At 37.6% G+C, this 17,742-nt stretch overlaps 1 protein-coding gene across 2 annotated transcripts in view; it reads right to left on the minus strand.

Moving 5' to 3' along the window:
• Window positions 1–17,742, minus strand: part of PAN2 (PAN2-PAN3 deadenylation complex catalytic subunit PAN2) — a 588,859-nt gene that overhangs the window by 474,525 nt on the left and 96,592 nt on the right. For both annotated transcript variants that reach the window (XM_090383685.1, XM_090383686.1), the window contains exon 6: window positions 9,735–9,879. In XM_090383685.1, coding sequence (XP_090239811.1) covers window positions 9,735–9,879 — 145 coding nt within the window. The remainder of the gene's footprint in view (window positions 1–9,734; window positions 9,880–17,742) is intronic.

Raw genomic sequence — 17,742 nt, forward strand, 5'->3', positions numbered from 1 at the left:
TGTGTGTGTGTGTGTGTGTGTGTGTGTGTGTGTGTGTGTGTGTGTGTGTGTGTGTGTGTGTGTGTGTGTGCGCGCGCGCACTAAGTGACAATGTGTGAAAAAATCAGGTGCCAACTCAGCATTCTAATGGATGTTTATGAGAATTTGAAGAGTAGGGTAGACATCCCCTCAAAGGAATTAAAATGGGGGACCATCTAGCTCTCAGCTGCCCAACTCAATGCCACAGCTCACTCGTTCATCAGACAACACAGCACCAATCTTCAAGGTAGAATGCACTGGTCCCACAGGAGCTAGTTGTTGTCAGTAACTCTATTGTCAGAGAAACAAGAAATGTACTGTGCAAAATGGATGGGCAGAATAGGAACAGAGTGTGTTTTCCAGGAGCAGAAGTCAATGATGTTGTAGAGCAGATATTATATTTTAAGGGTACAAAAGGTGATACTGTTTTACATATTAGCACTAATGACATTAAGAGTAGGAGATCTGAAAACCTACTTAACAAATACAACGCAGTGTTGAAAAAAAAGGTCACGAGTTAGGGTTAAATTTCAAAGTGTCTGCAATTTGGCCCAGACACGATAGGAGGAGTATATGTTGAGAGCCTTGTCAATCAATTTAATCATGGAGAGAATGTTCCAGACTCATGGAGTAGAATTTTTCACAGCATGGTGTGTGCTCGTTAACAAGAGAAACTGTTTTTATAGGGATGGGATACACTTGAATAGAAAGCATGCAAGAATATTTGGTGATGCTATCAAGGCAGTGATCGGCGAGTCGGAAAATTGTGGGGATACACAGGCTAATAATTTCAATAGAGCCGTAGGCAGTGGTGAAAGTGATTCTTGCATTGCTACTATTGGTACATGCAGCAGCCTGAAAAGCAAGGTGTCAAGGATTTCAGGTCCTGCTGTGGGTCATCATGGAACAAACGCATACACAGGCTGTGTTCATGTAACTAAGAGTAAGAACACGTGCATGTATTCTTGCATGTACACTAATGCTAGAAGTATTGTAAATAAATTTCATGAATTTTAAGTACTGATTAAGTCATCAAATGCAGACATTGTAGGAACAGAAGAGACATGATGTTACTCAAACATAAGTAATGCTTAATTTGAATATGGGGACTACAATATATACAGGAAGGACAGACAGGACAGGAGGGAGGGGGGAGAGGGGGTCATGCTCTGAGTTAAGAAACATATTAAACTAAGGCAGTGCATCTAGTTAATATGGGTGACTAGTGCAATTTTGAGTCAGTTTAGTATGATATAAGCACTGGGAAAACAAAATTGAGAGCAGGAGTGGTTAGCGGCCGCCGTAGCCTAGTGGTCAGGCGCGCGGGTGCATAAGTACACGTGCCTTGAGTGACCGGGGTTCAAACCCGTGACTGCTGAATACGGTGCTGTTTCTTGTATTCTCTATATCTTGTGAACTCCTCTGACCGTTTGGTCGTCCCGGAGTATAAACAGAAAATTTATTTTATAGACCTAATGACTACGATGAGTATACCAAACAGTTATACAGAGAAATAGAGTGGACAAGCAAATCAGAATGTCCTATTATGGGGGATTTTAACTTTCCAGATGTTGAATGGAACTTGTGAGTTGGTCACTCACTATCAAGACTTTTGTGGATTTCTTGAATGACTGTTTTCTACAACAGCATGTTACGTTGTAGCATGTTTTCTACAACAGCAACATAAAGTAGCAATACTCTTGATCTGGTTATCAGCAGTGATCCTTTATGCATTAAGAATCTTCCACTAAAGGACCCACTAGTGCAAGTGATCACAGTGCACTAATGTGGAATTTAATTAAAGACATAACTACTGTCAAGGGTAAAGGGGAAACCTTTTATTTTCGCAAGGGTGACTACAGAGACCTCAGGTAGTTTTAAAATTGTGTGGTAGTAACAACTGAAGATGTTACCAACAGCAAATTCTAAATGGGAAGTATTCAGAGAAATAATCAAAGAAGCTACTAGGTTTTTCATACAAACAAAGAAATACTGTTCAAGGCTTAAACCTAAATGGATGTCAGGTGAACTAATTTTATTGAGAAACCTAATGAGACATGTAGCAGAAACGAAACGTGCATGGGATGCATACAAATTATCAGGTGATACAGAAATCTATGGTAAATATATATTAGTCTGTAATCAAGTCACAAAGGAAGTTAGGCAAGCTAAGGCAGATTATGAGAAGTCCCTGGCACAGAATTAAAAAAACAGCAAAGACTTCTATGCTTACATTAAGAGTAGAAGGATGGGATTAAATCATACTGGGCCACTTGATGTTTATGGGTTAACTGTTGATGACTCTGCTCAGGTTACAGACAAATTGAATAGATATTCTGCATCTACATTCATACATGAGGAATTCTTGAGGGAAGAGGATGCCGGAAGTTTATCAAACTCTAACAAGGAGCTAAATGACTTTGTGATAACTGAAAGTAAAGTGCAGGAGAAATTGTTGAGGATGCACATGAAAAAGACAACTGGGGCAGATGGAATCTATCCAATTATATTAGGAGAGGCTGCAAAGGAGGTAAGCAAACCCTTAACCATAATTATGAGAGCATTCTTGTATTCAGGGGAAGTTCTTATGGGCTGGAGATGCGCAAATATAATCCTAATTCATAAAGGGGAATTAAAAGGCAACATGAGTGATTACAGACCTGTTAGCTTAACTTCTGCTCCAGGAAAAATAATGGATTCACTGGTTAAAGAAGTAATGCAGGATCATTTGGACAAGCATGCAATTACAGTGGATTCCAGTTATTTGGGACCAATCTTAAAGTACAGAACCAAATTGAGAAAATAGCCAGGATTTCCTTCACTTAATTGAAACGAACATGCCAATTAATCAGGGAAGGAGACTGCAACACTCAACATTACCCCTGATTGTCTCCAGTCAGAGGCAATTGTAAGCCCATCATAAGGTGAAACAAGTAGGTGCCAATTTATGGCCCTGAGGAGGCATAAACTGAAATTGAGGAAAGACAGTTGTCGAATAGACGTGCAGAAATTTGCCTTTAGCTATCGGGTAGCTGATTGCTGAAACAAACTTCCATCTGTCATTGTCTAAGTTGACAGCTTAAAAAAATTCAAGGCAGAACTAGACAAACATTTGGAATGAATGGATGAATGAAATGGGTAGGGTTTTTTTTTTTCTTTTGGCTGATGCTGTACAAGCTTGCTTTCTTGCATCGTATGCCTCTACTAATGCTAATGCTAAAACATGTCACTTGTTAGTAGAATCAGCTGCTTTATAGAATCAAATTTCAAAAAACCAATTCAAATCATTAAAATGCACTATACATTCACTGTTATCATATGTTCAGTTATACGAATCAGTTTCGATCGCCTTTGTGATATTTTTCTAAAGCACATTTCTAGAGGTCATAACCATAAAACAATAAAAACAATTTGCATTTTCCAGCTTATTGGGCTTTTCTGTTAGTGCAATCTATTATAAATGGGTAGTAAACTCAATGTTATTGCATTTGCAATAATACATTATTATGGTGAAATGTGTTTCCACTTCATTGAAATCTTCAGTCATATAAAAAACATAAATAAATTTTCAGAATCTTCTCTTCATTCCTATTTTTTAAGCTCCGTAAACTTGCAATATCTCACTTGCACATATCATGTTAGTTTCAATTCATGCTGCCGTGTTCTTTGTTATTGATTGTGCTCTCTCTCTCTCTCTAAACCAATAATAAATAATAATATATGAGGGGTGATCATTTAATTCACAGACTGGTGCAAGATCTTATCTTAATTGTCATCATCTGAATTTTAAATTTTACAACCCAAAAAAAATGTCAGTGAACAGAAATATCAATTAGTTAATATGTACACATTACAGTATTAATTAAGCTATATATACATAATACACAATATATACATAAAAATAAATTTATATATATATACATAAATTTATTTTTATAACCTGTGGAAAATTCTGATTTTCATGTATCATTTAATTTTGTTAATTGATAATGTAATAAAGTGTAAATTTGTGCTTAATATATCTTTACTTTTATAGCCTGTGGATAATATTCCTCCTATTTTCGTTTATTAGAATCAATGTTTAATAGAATTAAAATTCAATGCACAAACGTGATTACAATGACCAGCACTTACTACATATCATATAGTGAATGGTATTTTATTGTCCCCAGGGGCTCACATCTGGTGAGTATGGGCTTAGCATACCCAGGCTCGCTCTCTCTCTCTCTCTCGCTCTCTCTCTCTCTCTCTCTCTCTCTCTCAGAGTAACTCAAATTTTTTTTTGGCTAGTGCAGCTTAAGACTCAGGCTTCCTTGCACCATACGGCTAATAATAATAATAAATAAAATATTATAATAATGTTATGGAGAGTTCATCATAATGTGATTTGATCGTACAGTGAACCAATCATAAAGCGGGGATCACTGTATTTTTAATTATTTACATGGAACTTCACATAACTGAGGCAGCTGCTTAATTGGGCCAAAGTGAACTAGTCCCAATATGTTCCAAATAACTGGAATCCACCATATACTGCAATCACAACATGGATTTGTCAAGGGGACAGTCTTGTCTAATCAATCTGATAGGTTACTATGATGCAGTGGCCAAGAAACTAGATGCAAAAAATAATTTTGACATCATATACTTTTATTTCAGGAAGCCTTTTTATACTCTTGCACATAAAAGACTGCTGTACAGACTAGAGCAATGTGGCATTAAGGGCATTATACTGCTGTGGCATTATACTGCTATGGATAAATGGATGGTTAAGTGGAAGAAGACAAGAGCGTGGTTATCAATGGGCTACTCTTCGTGGATTAATGTTATTAGTGGAGTTTCCCAGGGTTCAATGCTGGGTCCATTGTAGTTTTCAACATGTATCAATGAAACTGATGAAGATATATCAGGTTTAATGGCTAAGTTTGCAGATGATACAAAGGTTGGCAGGGTAGTTAAAAACAGTCATCAGGGTAGTTAAAAACAGTCATCAGGGTAGTTAAAAACAGTCATCAGGGTGAGCTACTGCAACAAGATCAAGAAAAATTGCATTGATGAGCTGAGAAATGGCAGATTGTTTGTTTGTTATTTGGTTTTCAGGAGCATTAGCAACTAAGGCCATATTGCTCCGGGGATATGCGGTGGTCATTCCCTGACCTTTCCGCATCCTCCGTATTTGGTGGTGACGGGCTCGAACCCCGGTTTAATCAAGAAGCGTGTGCTATGCACTGCTGCTCCTTCCCACCTGGCTACGGAGGCGCCTGAAATGGCAGATGAAGTTTAACATTGACAAATGCAAAGTACTGCACATGGGTAGCAGTAACCCCAGAATACCTTATCATCTATGTGATACTCTCAGGATATTAGAGAATGAAAAAAACCCAGGGGTAATTGTGCAGTCAGACATGAAATTCTCTGAGCAGTACAGACATGCTGCCAGGGCAGCTCATGGGGTTTTGTCATCTGCTGAAACGGGTGGAGCGAAGGGAACAAAAGGGTGCTCTTACCTAGAAATGTTCCCGTTCTGCAAATTGCAGCATCTCAGGACTAGGTATCTGACTGAAGTGTTTAAAGCCTTGAATGGATTGAGTAAGCTGAATGTTAATGGTATTTTCCACTTGCTGAGACTACACACATGAGGGGGCATAAATTCAAGTTAAGGAAGGATGGTTGTCTTTAGCCAGCAGGTGGTTGATTGTTGGGAACAGGCTTCCATCTGTTGCTGTGGAAGTGGATGGGTTGATTAAATTGAAGGGAGAACTAGATAAATCCTTGGAGGATACGGATGGGTGAACTGTTTTTTTTTTTCCTGATGCTATATAAGCTTGCTTTCTCGCATCATTTGCTATTACTACTACCTTCAACTGCCATAAGGAAACATGCTTTGATAGAAAGTCAGATAACCACCAAACTACTTCCACAATTTACCAAATTTATTTATAAAATCAGAAAACTGTTGCTATGGGCGTGAAGTTGTAAAACTTCAATGAATCATATTGGTGCACAAATCAACTCAATGGCACAACTTCACTAATGATTCTTTACTGTATACATAAAATATTTTCAATTAAGCTTGCCATGAATATTGTGACATACTACTTTCCATTTCGTCATCCATTAACCTGTTTTGATGTTTACGATGTACTGTCTCTGTACTCATCTCTCAGTGGTCTCTTATAACGGTGAATGACAAGGAAAGCAGCTGTTAATAATTAATTGACAGGAGAGAGTAGTACTTTGGCTTGTATTTCTAGACTCTATCAGCAATGTGAGTTAGAGGAGTTGCCATCCGATACATTTATTTTATTTGAAAATAAATATTTAATGATATTCATTTCTAATAAACTTTAAAGTTCCCTTACTAATCTTTGCCACTTTCTAAACTGAGAGATGGTATTAGCCACAGGCCATATGCTTTCTAAATTGAGAGAGGGTTTATACATGGGTCACATGCTTTTTAAATTGAGAGTGGATGTCATCCATGAGCCATATCTTATGCACTATGCTGGAAATGAAACAGCTGCAAAATAAAGTTAGCTTTTTTTTTTCTTTCTTTTTTTTAATGGCTAACTGAACAATTACAGCAAACTATTATCATAATTATGACTATTCATTAATAAAAATAAAAAATTCACTGAATTTTTAAAAGCCTCTAATTTTAACGTAGTGTTCCTAAATTTTTTTGTAAAATGAAAACAGGGGGGGAAATTGTTATTGCACAAAAACAGAGGGAAGCTACATAACAAACTACATTATGATGGAGATGGGTTAAATCAAGCTGCAAGAGATGGATTCTTTATCATAATACTATAGTATAGCTGCCAATTAGGGATTCTTTATCATAATACAGTACTATAGTATAGCTGCCAATTAGGGATTCTTTATCATAATACAGTACTATAGTATAGCTGGCAATTATGATTCTTTATCATAATACTATAGTATAGCTGCCAATTATGGATTCTTTATCATAATACTATAGTATAGCTGCCAATTATGGATTCTCCACAGTTAGTAGCTATGTTCTGGTATTAATATTAGCCAGTGCAAGGAAGTCTACACTTCTGCTGCAACAGCCAAAAATAAAAATAAAAAAATAAATAATAATAATAAAAATAAAATAAATAAATAAAATGAAATAAAAAATAAACTTATTACTGGAATAACTTATTCCAGTAATTAAACAAATTGCTGGCTGAAATACAACTTCCCACAATCCAGTCTAAATCTCATCCTCTGTAATTTGAATTTATGGCCCCTTGGTTCTAGAATCCTTTGTTTATTTTACTACCCTTTCTCGGAGCCTTATAGACCTCAATGAGGTTCTCCTCCCCCTCAAGATGCCTGGTTACCCGGCTCTGTAGCTCCCAAATTTGAAACCCTTCCTCATATGGGTGCCCTTTTGCAGATCTCACCAGACTGCCATCTTTTTGACTCTTTCTAGAAGCTCGATTTCTTCTTTTTTCTAGGGAGGGGTGTAGTCTCCATACTTGGACACAACATTCCAAGTGCAGTTATACAATTGCTTCATATGATGGAATTATGACCACCTTATCTTCATAAACAAATGTATCAATAAATCATCAACAAAACACTATGGGTCCTCTGTGTTCCCTATCTAATTGCTATTCCCACATTTAAGATTATGCATTTTCCTGTATTAAACCACTTTTCTGACCATCCTTGAAGCCTATCCAAGTCATCCTGAAAGAGCACTGATCATTAACCACTCTCCCAATCTTTACATCATCTGCAAATTTTCACATCACACCCTCTGTCCTTCATAAATATCATTTAAGAAAATCAGAAACAGTAGTGATCCTAGAACTGATCCTTGCAGAACCTCATTTCTCACATTAGCCTAATCTGAAGAGTAGAAGAGTAATCATTAAACACAATCTTCTATCGCCTGTCGCGGCAAACCTGCGACTGATTCATGCAATCTTATCCATGATCCCAATGTATTACAGCTTATACAATAACCTCTGCTGCAGGACTGTCAAATGCTTTTAAAATCCAAATAAACAATGTTGATCATTTCCTATATCTATCTCATAATGAACCATGTCAAAAAAGGTAGCCAGGTTAGTTGAGCACAAAAATTTTTCCTTAAAAAATCATGCTGTGTTTCCATCACAATTCTATTTCTATCTGAATGTCTCTATATGTGTATTATACTCTTCATCATTGCCTACATTATTTTTTCTGAAATCAGACTGACTCTCTTAGAACTTCCTTTATATACTGGTTATATATTCGCACTTCTCTGATCCAAGTCCAAAGATGCTCCCATAAATTTACCTTAATGATTCAGTACACTCTCTTGACACCTCCTTCAAAATTACTGGGTATATGCCACCAACTAGTCAGTCCCTTTTATTGTCTCTGGCTTAAGAACTAAACAGTAATAGATGCTATGTAAGAGAAACCTGTTGCCTACCCATTTCATTAATCTCTCTCTCTCTCTCTCTCTCTCTCTCTCTCTCTCTCTCTCTCTCTCTCTCTTTCTCTCAAAAGCAATAATAAATAATAATATATGAGGGGTGATCATTTAATTCACAGACTGGTGCAAGATCTTAATTGTCATCATCGGAATCTTCTGTGGATTTCTCCTTCTCGAAATACTCTCCCTTGAACTTTACACACTTCTGCCACTGAAGAAATTACATGGAGCTAAGTACGATGAATAAGGTGGATCTGGCAGAACCTTGGCACCGATGGCAGCAATCACCGAGTGCACAATATTAGTCATATGAGGCCTGGAATTTTCTTGATGGAGAAACCATTTCACATCAGAAAGTTCGGTCACACAGGAATATGGCCATCCTACAAAGAAAACCGATTGTCATTGACAGGTAGCTAAAAAAACTTTCCACGCAACATTGGCTTGACAAGTACTGGCATGTGCACAGGGTCTGCTAAGTAGCAATCAGGGAGAGCGCCTCTAGTGGCAGTTATGGAAAGTTTGTGCGGTAAACATAAAATCTTGCACCAGTCCACAAATTAAACGATCAGCCCTCATATTTGCTGAGCTCAGATTTTTTTTTAAAAGTTCATTAGAAAATAATCAAAAAATTCATTAGAAAATAGTAATCAATATAATAACTATTTAGCCTTTGGAATCAACATTTACAACTCACTTTTATATAAAGAAAACATTAACAGAAGTTTTTCAACTAATTTTTATTTTATATATTGAATTTATGTTAATTTACAAATATAAACAAGTATAAAATTAATTATATATGTAACACAATCAATGGAGTATAGTGAAGTATAAATGCTTTGCATACTTCAATTCAACAAACATTGAAGTATGCATTGAAGTATGATTTTTATGACATAATAAAACATGTTTTGGCAAAATATGAATAGTAAACATTAATTTTAGTAGTTTAACATGTTCACTGCTTCCTGATATGTGGCAAAATATGTGGCATCATATTTTTAATCCACTTGGAGGGAAACCATACTACTGTTCAACTTTTTTTCCAATTTGACAGAAGGAAAACCTGATATTTCTGTCAAACAATCTTCACTGGAGGTTGATTAATTCCTCACAGCAAGAAGAAAGCAAAAAATTTCTTTGCCCCTTCCAATCAAGATTGACTCAATCCCATGGTATTCAATCCTTGGTCAAAAAGTTCATTAGAAAATTCAACAGAAAGAGTGTTAATCTGCAAAGTATTTTAATAAAAATTAAGCTTTTGTTATACCTGAGAAACAACACATAAACGAGAAGTAAATGCTGGAAGAAATCTAAGTAAAAAAGGTTGTATCATCATCTGGATGGGAGTCATGCTTCTCATCACCCTTAAATCATATACCATGAGTAACCGATCAACTGTAAGAGCACCATGCCTATAAAAAATAATAATAAAATACAACCAAATTGTGTAATTCAAGCAATGTGCACCATGTTTAATATATAAGTATCAAAATTTTGATTAGAATAAATGTTATTTCTGCTATATTTTTTGGGGCAGACATTTTTTAAAAATTAATTGTTTGAATTTCGATTTTTTGAACGTCAAGTTTTTCAAAATGAACTATTCTACAAAAAACTAATTTTAGCAAGGTTATCAACTGGTAACTGAATCAATTCTGCGAACAAGTTTTTCCAGTGCAATTTTTTTTATGGTAAACTGTTTATAGGTTATATTTTTGAATGGCAATTCTTGGCACTCAGCAGTAGGTAAATCCATGATACCAAATTTGTTTACATTATATAAAATTAAAAACATCAATGCTGTAGCATAATATTGGAATAGTGAGTTTTAAAATTTATTAACTTGTAAATTTTATTAATTAACCAAAATTACAGAAAAGTACCTTTTAAAGAACTTAAGGTATTGTTATATTGTAGAGTTCCTTAGTTTTCATATTGATACATATTTAAATATTTATTATTAACACATGAACAAACAGCATTGTTTTTAGTAAGTGAATCCTTATCACTAATTTTATTCTTATAATGCATCTAAATAGAATTTTCTCACTACAAATAAATGATGATACAAAGCTGAAAATTTCAAAAGTTATTTATTGATGTAACATCAATATTAATTTATATAATATAAACAAGGTATATGTTATAAAAAAATTAAGAGAAGTATTCATTTATGGGTGCCAGTCTTCATTTAAATTTCTATATTAAGAATGGAAATTTATATTCAGAAATACTTCTTACTTTTACTATAATAAGTTTATAGTGAAAAACACACAAAATACATACTTACTTTTTTTGTAAACCAAGAATAAGTAAACAATAACAAATATGCATCACCATCAACAGCAGCAGCATGCACAAATTTTTTTGTGGCCCCGAGTTGTTGTTGTTGTTATTTGGTTTTTAGGAGCATTAGCAACTAAGGCCATAATGCTTAATAAATATAACTTATTTAACTTATAACTTATAACTTAAATATAACTTATGTAAACTCTAGAAGGAAGGGGATGAATCAGATTGGTCCACTTGATATTGATGGGTCAACTGTTGATGATCCTGCTCAGGTAGCTAACAAACTAAATGAATATTTTGCATCGACATTCAACATGAGGAGTTATTCAGCAAGGGGAATGCCAGAGGTGTATTCAACTCTAGCAGTAAGCTACAGAATCTTGAAATAACTGGGAGTAAAGTGGAGGAGAAACTGTTGAAGATAAACACAAGAAAGGCACCCGGGGTGGATGGGATCTCTCCAGTTATATTAAAGGAGGCAGCAAAGGAAGTAAGCAAACCCTTAGCCATAATTATGAGAGCTTCCTTGGACTCAGGGGAGGTACCCATAGACTGGAAATGTGCAAATGTGACCCCAATTCACAAAGGAGGATCAAAGGCTGACACAAGTAATTATAGACCTGTGAGCTTAACTTCTGTTCCAGGAAAATTAATGGAGGCACTGGTTAAAGAAGCACTGCAGGATCATTTAGACAAGACTTCAGTTATAGCTCAGACACAGCATGGTTTTGTTAAGGGGAAGTCTTGCCTGACCAACTTGATTGGATACTATGATGTAGTCACAAAAGAACTGGATGCAGGGAATAACTTTGATATTATATACTTGGATCTTAGAAAGGCTTTTGATACTGTTGCACATGGAAGACTGCTACACAAATTGGAGCAGTGTGACATTGGAGGCAAATTGCTGCTATGGATAAAGGGGTGGTTGAGGGGGAGAAGACAGAGAGTGGTAATCAATGGACACTGCTCATCGTGGACTAATGTTATTAGTGGAGTCCCTCAGGGCTCAGTGTTGGGTCCATTATTGTTTTCTGTATTTATAAATGATACTGATGGTATATCAAGCTTAATGTCCAAGTTTGCAGATGATACAAAGGTTGACAGGGTTGTCAAGGACACTACTGACACTATGCTGCTGCAACAGGATCTGGAAAGGTTGAGCAGATGGGCTGAGAGGTGGCAAATGAAGTTTAACATTGACAAATGTAAAGTACTACACATGGGAAACAGCAACCCCAGAGCAACGTATCAACTCTGTGGTACTACACTGACAGTGGTAGAGAATGAAAGGGACTTGGGGGTGATTGTGCAGGCAGATATGAAGTTCTCTGAGCAGTGCAGACGGGCTGCAAGAGTAGTTCATGGAGTATTGTCAATGATATACAGGAATTTTTCCAGCAGGGATAAGGAGGTGATTATTCCATTGTATAAGGCAATGGTCAGGCCACACCTAGAGTACTGTATACAGGTCTGGAGGCCTCATTTCAAGAAGGATGTAGAGCTGCTGGAACGAGTACAGAGAAGGGCAACAAGATTAGTGAATGGAACAAAGGGGTGCTCTTACGAAGAAAGGCTTAAGTTTTGCAAATTACAGTGTCTGGAGACTAGGAACCAGCGAGGTGACCTCATAGAGGTGTATAAAGCCTTGAATGGTTTAAGCATGCTCAATGCTGATGGGATTCTTCCTCTAGCTCAGAAAAATCACCTGAGAGGGCATAAATTCAAATTGAGGAAAGACAGATGTAGGATAGACGTGCGGAAATTTGCCTTTAGCCAGCGGGTGGTTGGTTGGTGGAACAGACTGCCATCCCTTGTGGTGGAGGTTGATAGCCTAAATAAGTTTAAGGCTCAGCTGGACAGGTATTTTGAACGAACAGAGGGGTGAAGTGGAAGTGGGTTTTTTTTTTTTTTTTTTTTGGCTGATGCTGCATAAGCTTGCTTTCTTGCATCAAATGCCTCTACTAATGCTAATGCTAATGCTCCGGGATATGCAGTGGTCATTCCATGACCTTTCCGCATCCTCCGTGTTTGGTGGTGATGGGCTCGAACCCCGGTCTAATCAAGAAGCATGTGCTACGCACTGCTGCTCCTTCCCACCTGGCTACGGAGGTGCCCCATGTGGCCCCGAGTGCCAAACAAGTGATCAAAGCAAATCTGAAAGCGAATTTCAAAGCGCCTTCTCTAAGGAAAGGTACCTTTCTTCTTCTTGTATATAGAACTAACACACTAACCACTAATCACTTGGTCACTGGTGGCACCGCTCCTGCCTCCACGTGGTAGGGCCGGTAACCTGGAGGAAAAGTTATCCTTTTCCTCCAGGTTACATGACGAATTACAATCTAGGAGACTACGCAAAAATGAGAATCAGCTGGAATATTCAACGTTACTCATATTACATTCTCTTTCTGCCAAACCTGTGAGTGCACTTTCACCATTTCTAATCCAGAAATGTTTAGAAAGTGTGGCTGGTTCACCGAAAAGGGTGAAAAGACTCTGATCTAGAGATCTGCTAGTCGAACAGCTAAGCATCAGCATTCTCTGGCTCTACTGAAATTGTCAACTTTTGGTGGAATACCGTACAGGTCACCCCTCATGTTACATTAAATAGTTCCAAAGGAGTATTAGCAGGGTGGGACATGATGAATGTCACTGAATATCAGATAGTGGAAGAACTACAAAATCAAAAAGTAGTTCAAGCAAAGCAGATAATGATTAAAAAAGATGGTGAACTTGTTCCCACTAGGAACATTATTCTCACATTTAGTACACCAACTATACCATCATTAGTCAAAGCTGGATACCTGAATTGCCACATGCGACCTTACATTCCTAACCCAATCAGATGCTTCAAGTGTCAAAAATTTGGATACTCGCAAACAGTATATCGAGGGGATACCATCTGCCTGAACTGCGGTCCAAAGCTCATACACAAATGAACTGCAATGCAGAAACGCCATGATACCCAAATTGTAAAGGCCAGCAACCAGCGTACTCAAAAGCATGTGAACTCTGGAGGGTAGGAAAAGAGATTCAGAAATACAAAGTTGAACAAAAGGTCACCTACCAGGAAGTTAAGAAGAAAGTTATGTTCAGCATGCCAAAAATTACATATGCTGCAGCAGCCAAAAAATAACAGTCAGCTGCAACACAAACGGCAGTCACAGAACCTCCATCCATCTCAACTGCCGACTGGGCTCGATCAGTGCTATCATCCCCAAAGCAGCCACCTACAGAACAATGTAAAGTGTTTGTTCTAGCAATACTCCGGTAACAGTCCCACCTACTGCAACTACTACTCTGCCAGAGACTATTAAATTAGCATTAGCAAAGGCACATGATGCAAGAAAGCAAGCTTATATAACATCAGCCAAAAAAAAAAAAAAAACTTATTTCACCCATCCACTCGCTACTAATGTTTGTCAAGTTCTGCCTTGAATCTATTTAAGCTATCAACTTCTACAATGACAGAAGGAAGTTTGTTCCAGCAATCAACCACATGCTGGCTAAAGGCAAACTTCTGCACATCTATCCTACAACCGACTTTCTTTAATTTGAATTTATACCCTCTCAGGCCATTATTCTGAGCAAGAGGAAGGATCCCATCAGCATTGAGAATGCTCAAACATTCAAGGTTTTATACATCTCAATCAGATCACCTTGCAGGTGCCTAATCTCCAGACACTGTAATTTGCAAACATTAAGCCTTTCTTCGTAAGAGCGACCATTTGTTCCATTCACTAATCTTCTTGCCCTTTTCTGTACTCATTCCAACAGCTCTACATCCTTCTTAAAATGAGGCCTCCAGACCTGTATACAGTACTCAAGGTGTGGCATGACCATTGCCTTATACAAGGGAATAATCACCTCCTGCTAGAAAAATTCCTCTATATCACTGACAAGACACCATGAGCTACTCTTGCAGACCATCTGCACTGCTCAGAAAACTTCATATCTCCCTGCACAATTATCCCCAGGTCCTTTTCATTCTCTACCACTGTCAGTGTAGTACCACAGAGTTCATACATTACTCTGGGGTTACTGCTTCCCATTTGCAGCACTTTACATTTGTCAATGTTAAACTTCATTTGCCACCTCTCAGCCCATCTGCCCAACCTTTCCAGATCCTGCTGCAGCAGCATACTGTCATTAGTGTCATTAATAACCCTGCTAACCTTCGTATCATCTGCAAACTTGGATATTAAGCCCAATATACCATCATCAATATCATTTATAAATACAGAAAACAAAAATGGACCCTACACTGAACCCTGAGGGACTCCACGAAGAGCAGTGTCCATTGATTACCACTCTCTGTCCCACTCAACCATCCCTTTACCCATAGCAACAATTTGCCTCCAATGCCACACTGCTCCAATTTGTGCAGCAGTCTTCTATGTGCAACAGTATCAAAGGCATTTCTAAGATCCAAATCTATGACATCAAAATAATTCTTTGCATCCAGTTCCTTTGTAACTACATCACAGTATCCAATCAAATTGATCAGACAAGACTTCCCCTTAAAAAACCCATGCTGTGTCCAAGCTATAACTGAAGTCTTGTCTAGATGATCCAGCAATGCTTCTTTAACCAGTGCTTCCATTAATTTCACTGGAACAGAAGTTAAACTAACAGGTCTGTAATTTCCTGTATCTCCCTTTGATCCCATTTGTGGATTGGTGTCACGTTTGCATATCTCCAGTCCATGGGTACCTCTCCTGAGTGCAAGGAAGCTCTCATAATTATGGCTAAGGGTTTGCTTACTTCCTTTTCTGCCACCTTTAATATAACTGGATAGATTCCATCCACTCCAGGTGCCTTCCATATGTTTATCTTCAACAATTTCTCCTCCACTTTACTCTCAGTTATTACAAGATTATCTAGCTTACTGCCAGAGTTTAATACACCTCTGGCATCCCCCTCCCTCAATAACTCCTCATGTGTGAATGTAGATGGAAAATATTTATTTAGTTTGTTAGCCACCTGAGCAGGGTCATCAACAGCTGAACCATCAATATCCAGTGGACCAATCTGATTCATCCCTTTTCTTCTAGAGTTTACACAGGTAAAGAACTCTTTGCTGTTTTTCTTTGCATTCTTTGCCAAAGATTGTCATAATCTGCCTTTGCCTGCCTAATCTCCTTTGTGACTTGGTTACAGACCAGCTTATATCTATCATAAGCTTCTATGTCACCCATTAATTTATATATATCCCTTGCATTGTTCTTCTCTACCATGTCTCATTAGTTCATCTGACATCCAATTAGGCCTAAACCTTGAAAAATATTTCTTAGTTGTTACGTAAAGCCTAGTAGCTTCCAAGATTAATTCTTTGAATGCTTCCCATTTTCAATTTGCTGTTGGTAACATCACCAGTTGATCCCACCTTATAGAATTTAAATACTGTCTCAGATCACCATAGTCACCTTTACGAAAGCAGAAACCCTTCCGTTTGCCCTTGATGGTTGTTATCTCTTTGAGTAAATCCCACTTCAGCCCATTGTGATCACTGCCACATAGTGGTTCCTTTATCTGCAGATTCTTAATGCATGAAGAATCACTACTGATAATCAGATCAAGAGTATTACTCCCTATAATTGCCTCCCGTACATGCTGCTGTAGAAAACAATCATCCAATAAATCCCCAAAAGCCTTGCTAGATCTAGGAATTTGTGGGTTGGTAACTCAAACTGGAATTTGTATGAGTGACCAACCCACAAATTCCAGTCAATCTCTGGGAAATTAAAATCCTCCATTATAAAACACACTGATTTACTCGTCCATTCTATTTCTCTGCACAACTGCTGATTATACTCATTAGGCCTATAACACACACACCTACTCTCATTTTTCCTTTCCCAGTGCTTACTTCACACCAAACAGACTCAACATTGCATTGTCTACCAACATCAATTGGAGGCACTTTCTTAGATTTTATGTGTTTCTTAGCTAACTGCATAACTCCTCCTCCCTTCCTGTCCTGTCTATCCTTTCTGTACACATTGTACTCCCCAAATTCCAGTTCTGCACTGCTTATGTCTGTGTTACATCACGTCTCTGATATCTAGCACTTCAAGGTCATCGAATTTATTAACTATACTCATGGCATTGATGTACATGCACCTGTTTCTACTCTTAGTTACCCTAACACAGTTCATGTAGTTACTTGTTCCACTATGATTCCCAGCAGTCCTGGAAATCCCCATTGCCTTGCTTTCCAGGCTGCTGCTCAATTGCATTTCAATAGAAGCAGTGCAAGAATCACTTTCTGTTGTATGTGTCTTTTTCCTATATGTTCGCATTTTGAGTTTGTTATCAAATTTATATATGGTCAGATTTAAAAAATTAACACTATTAACTTCTTCTAATTTCAGAAATTTATCTTGCCACTTTCAGAAATTTATCTTGCCACCATTGAAAACCAAATACTTAAACCCTTTCCTTCTAAGATTAAATTATTCATGCAATATGCAGATGACATATTAATTATAATATGTCCGGCGGAATTACTTAACAAGTACAGGTCACTGTTGAAAAAAAGCCATGAATTAGGGTTGAATTTGAAAGTGTCTGCAATTCTGCCCAGACACGATAGGAGGGAGTATATGATGAGAGCCCTGTCGATCAATTCGGCCCTGGAAAGATTGTGCAAGGCTCAAGGGGTAGAATTTTTTTTCAGCCTGGTCTGTACTTGTTAACAGGAGAGACTGCTTCTACAGGGATGGGATACACTTAAATAGAAAGGGTGCAAGAAGGTTTGCTGATGCTATCGAGGCAGTGTTAGGTGGATCGGAAAACTGCCAGATTGGGGGGGGGATACAAGGACTAATAGATTAACAGTAGCCAATGGCAGAGGTGAAAGTGATTCTTGCACTACTTCTATTGGAATGAGCTGCAGCCTGGAAAATAAGATGCAGGATATTTCAGAGACTGCTGGGAATCATTTGGGGTACAAATAAACACATGGGTTGTGTTAGGGTAGC

Source organism: Mastigoproctus giganteus, chromosome 10 (assembly GCF_048544385.1).
Source record: "Mastigoproctus giganteus isolate SK-2022 chromosome 10, ASM4854438v1, whole genome shotgun sequence".
Taxonomy (NCBI): Eukaryota; Metazoa; Arthropoda; class Arachnida; order Uropygi; family Thelyphonidae; genus Mastigoproctus; species Mastigoproctus giganteus.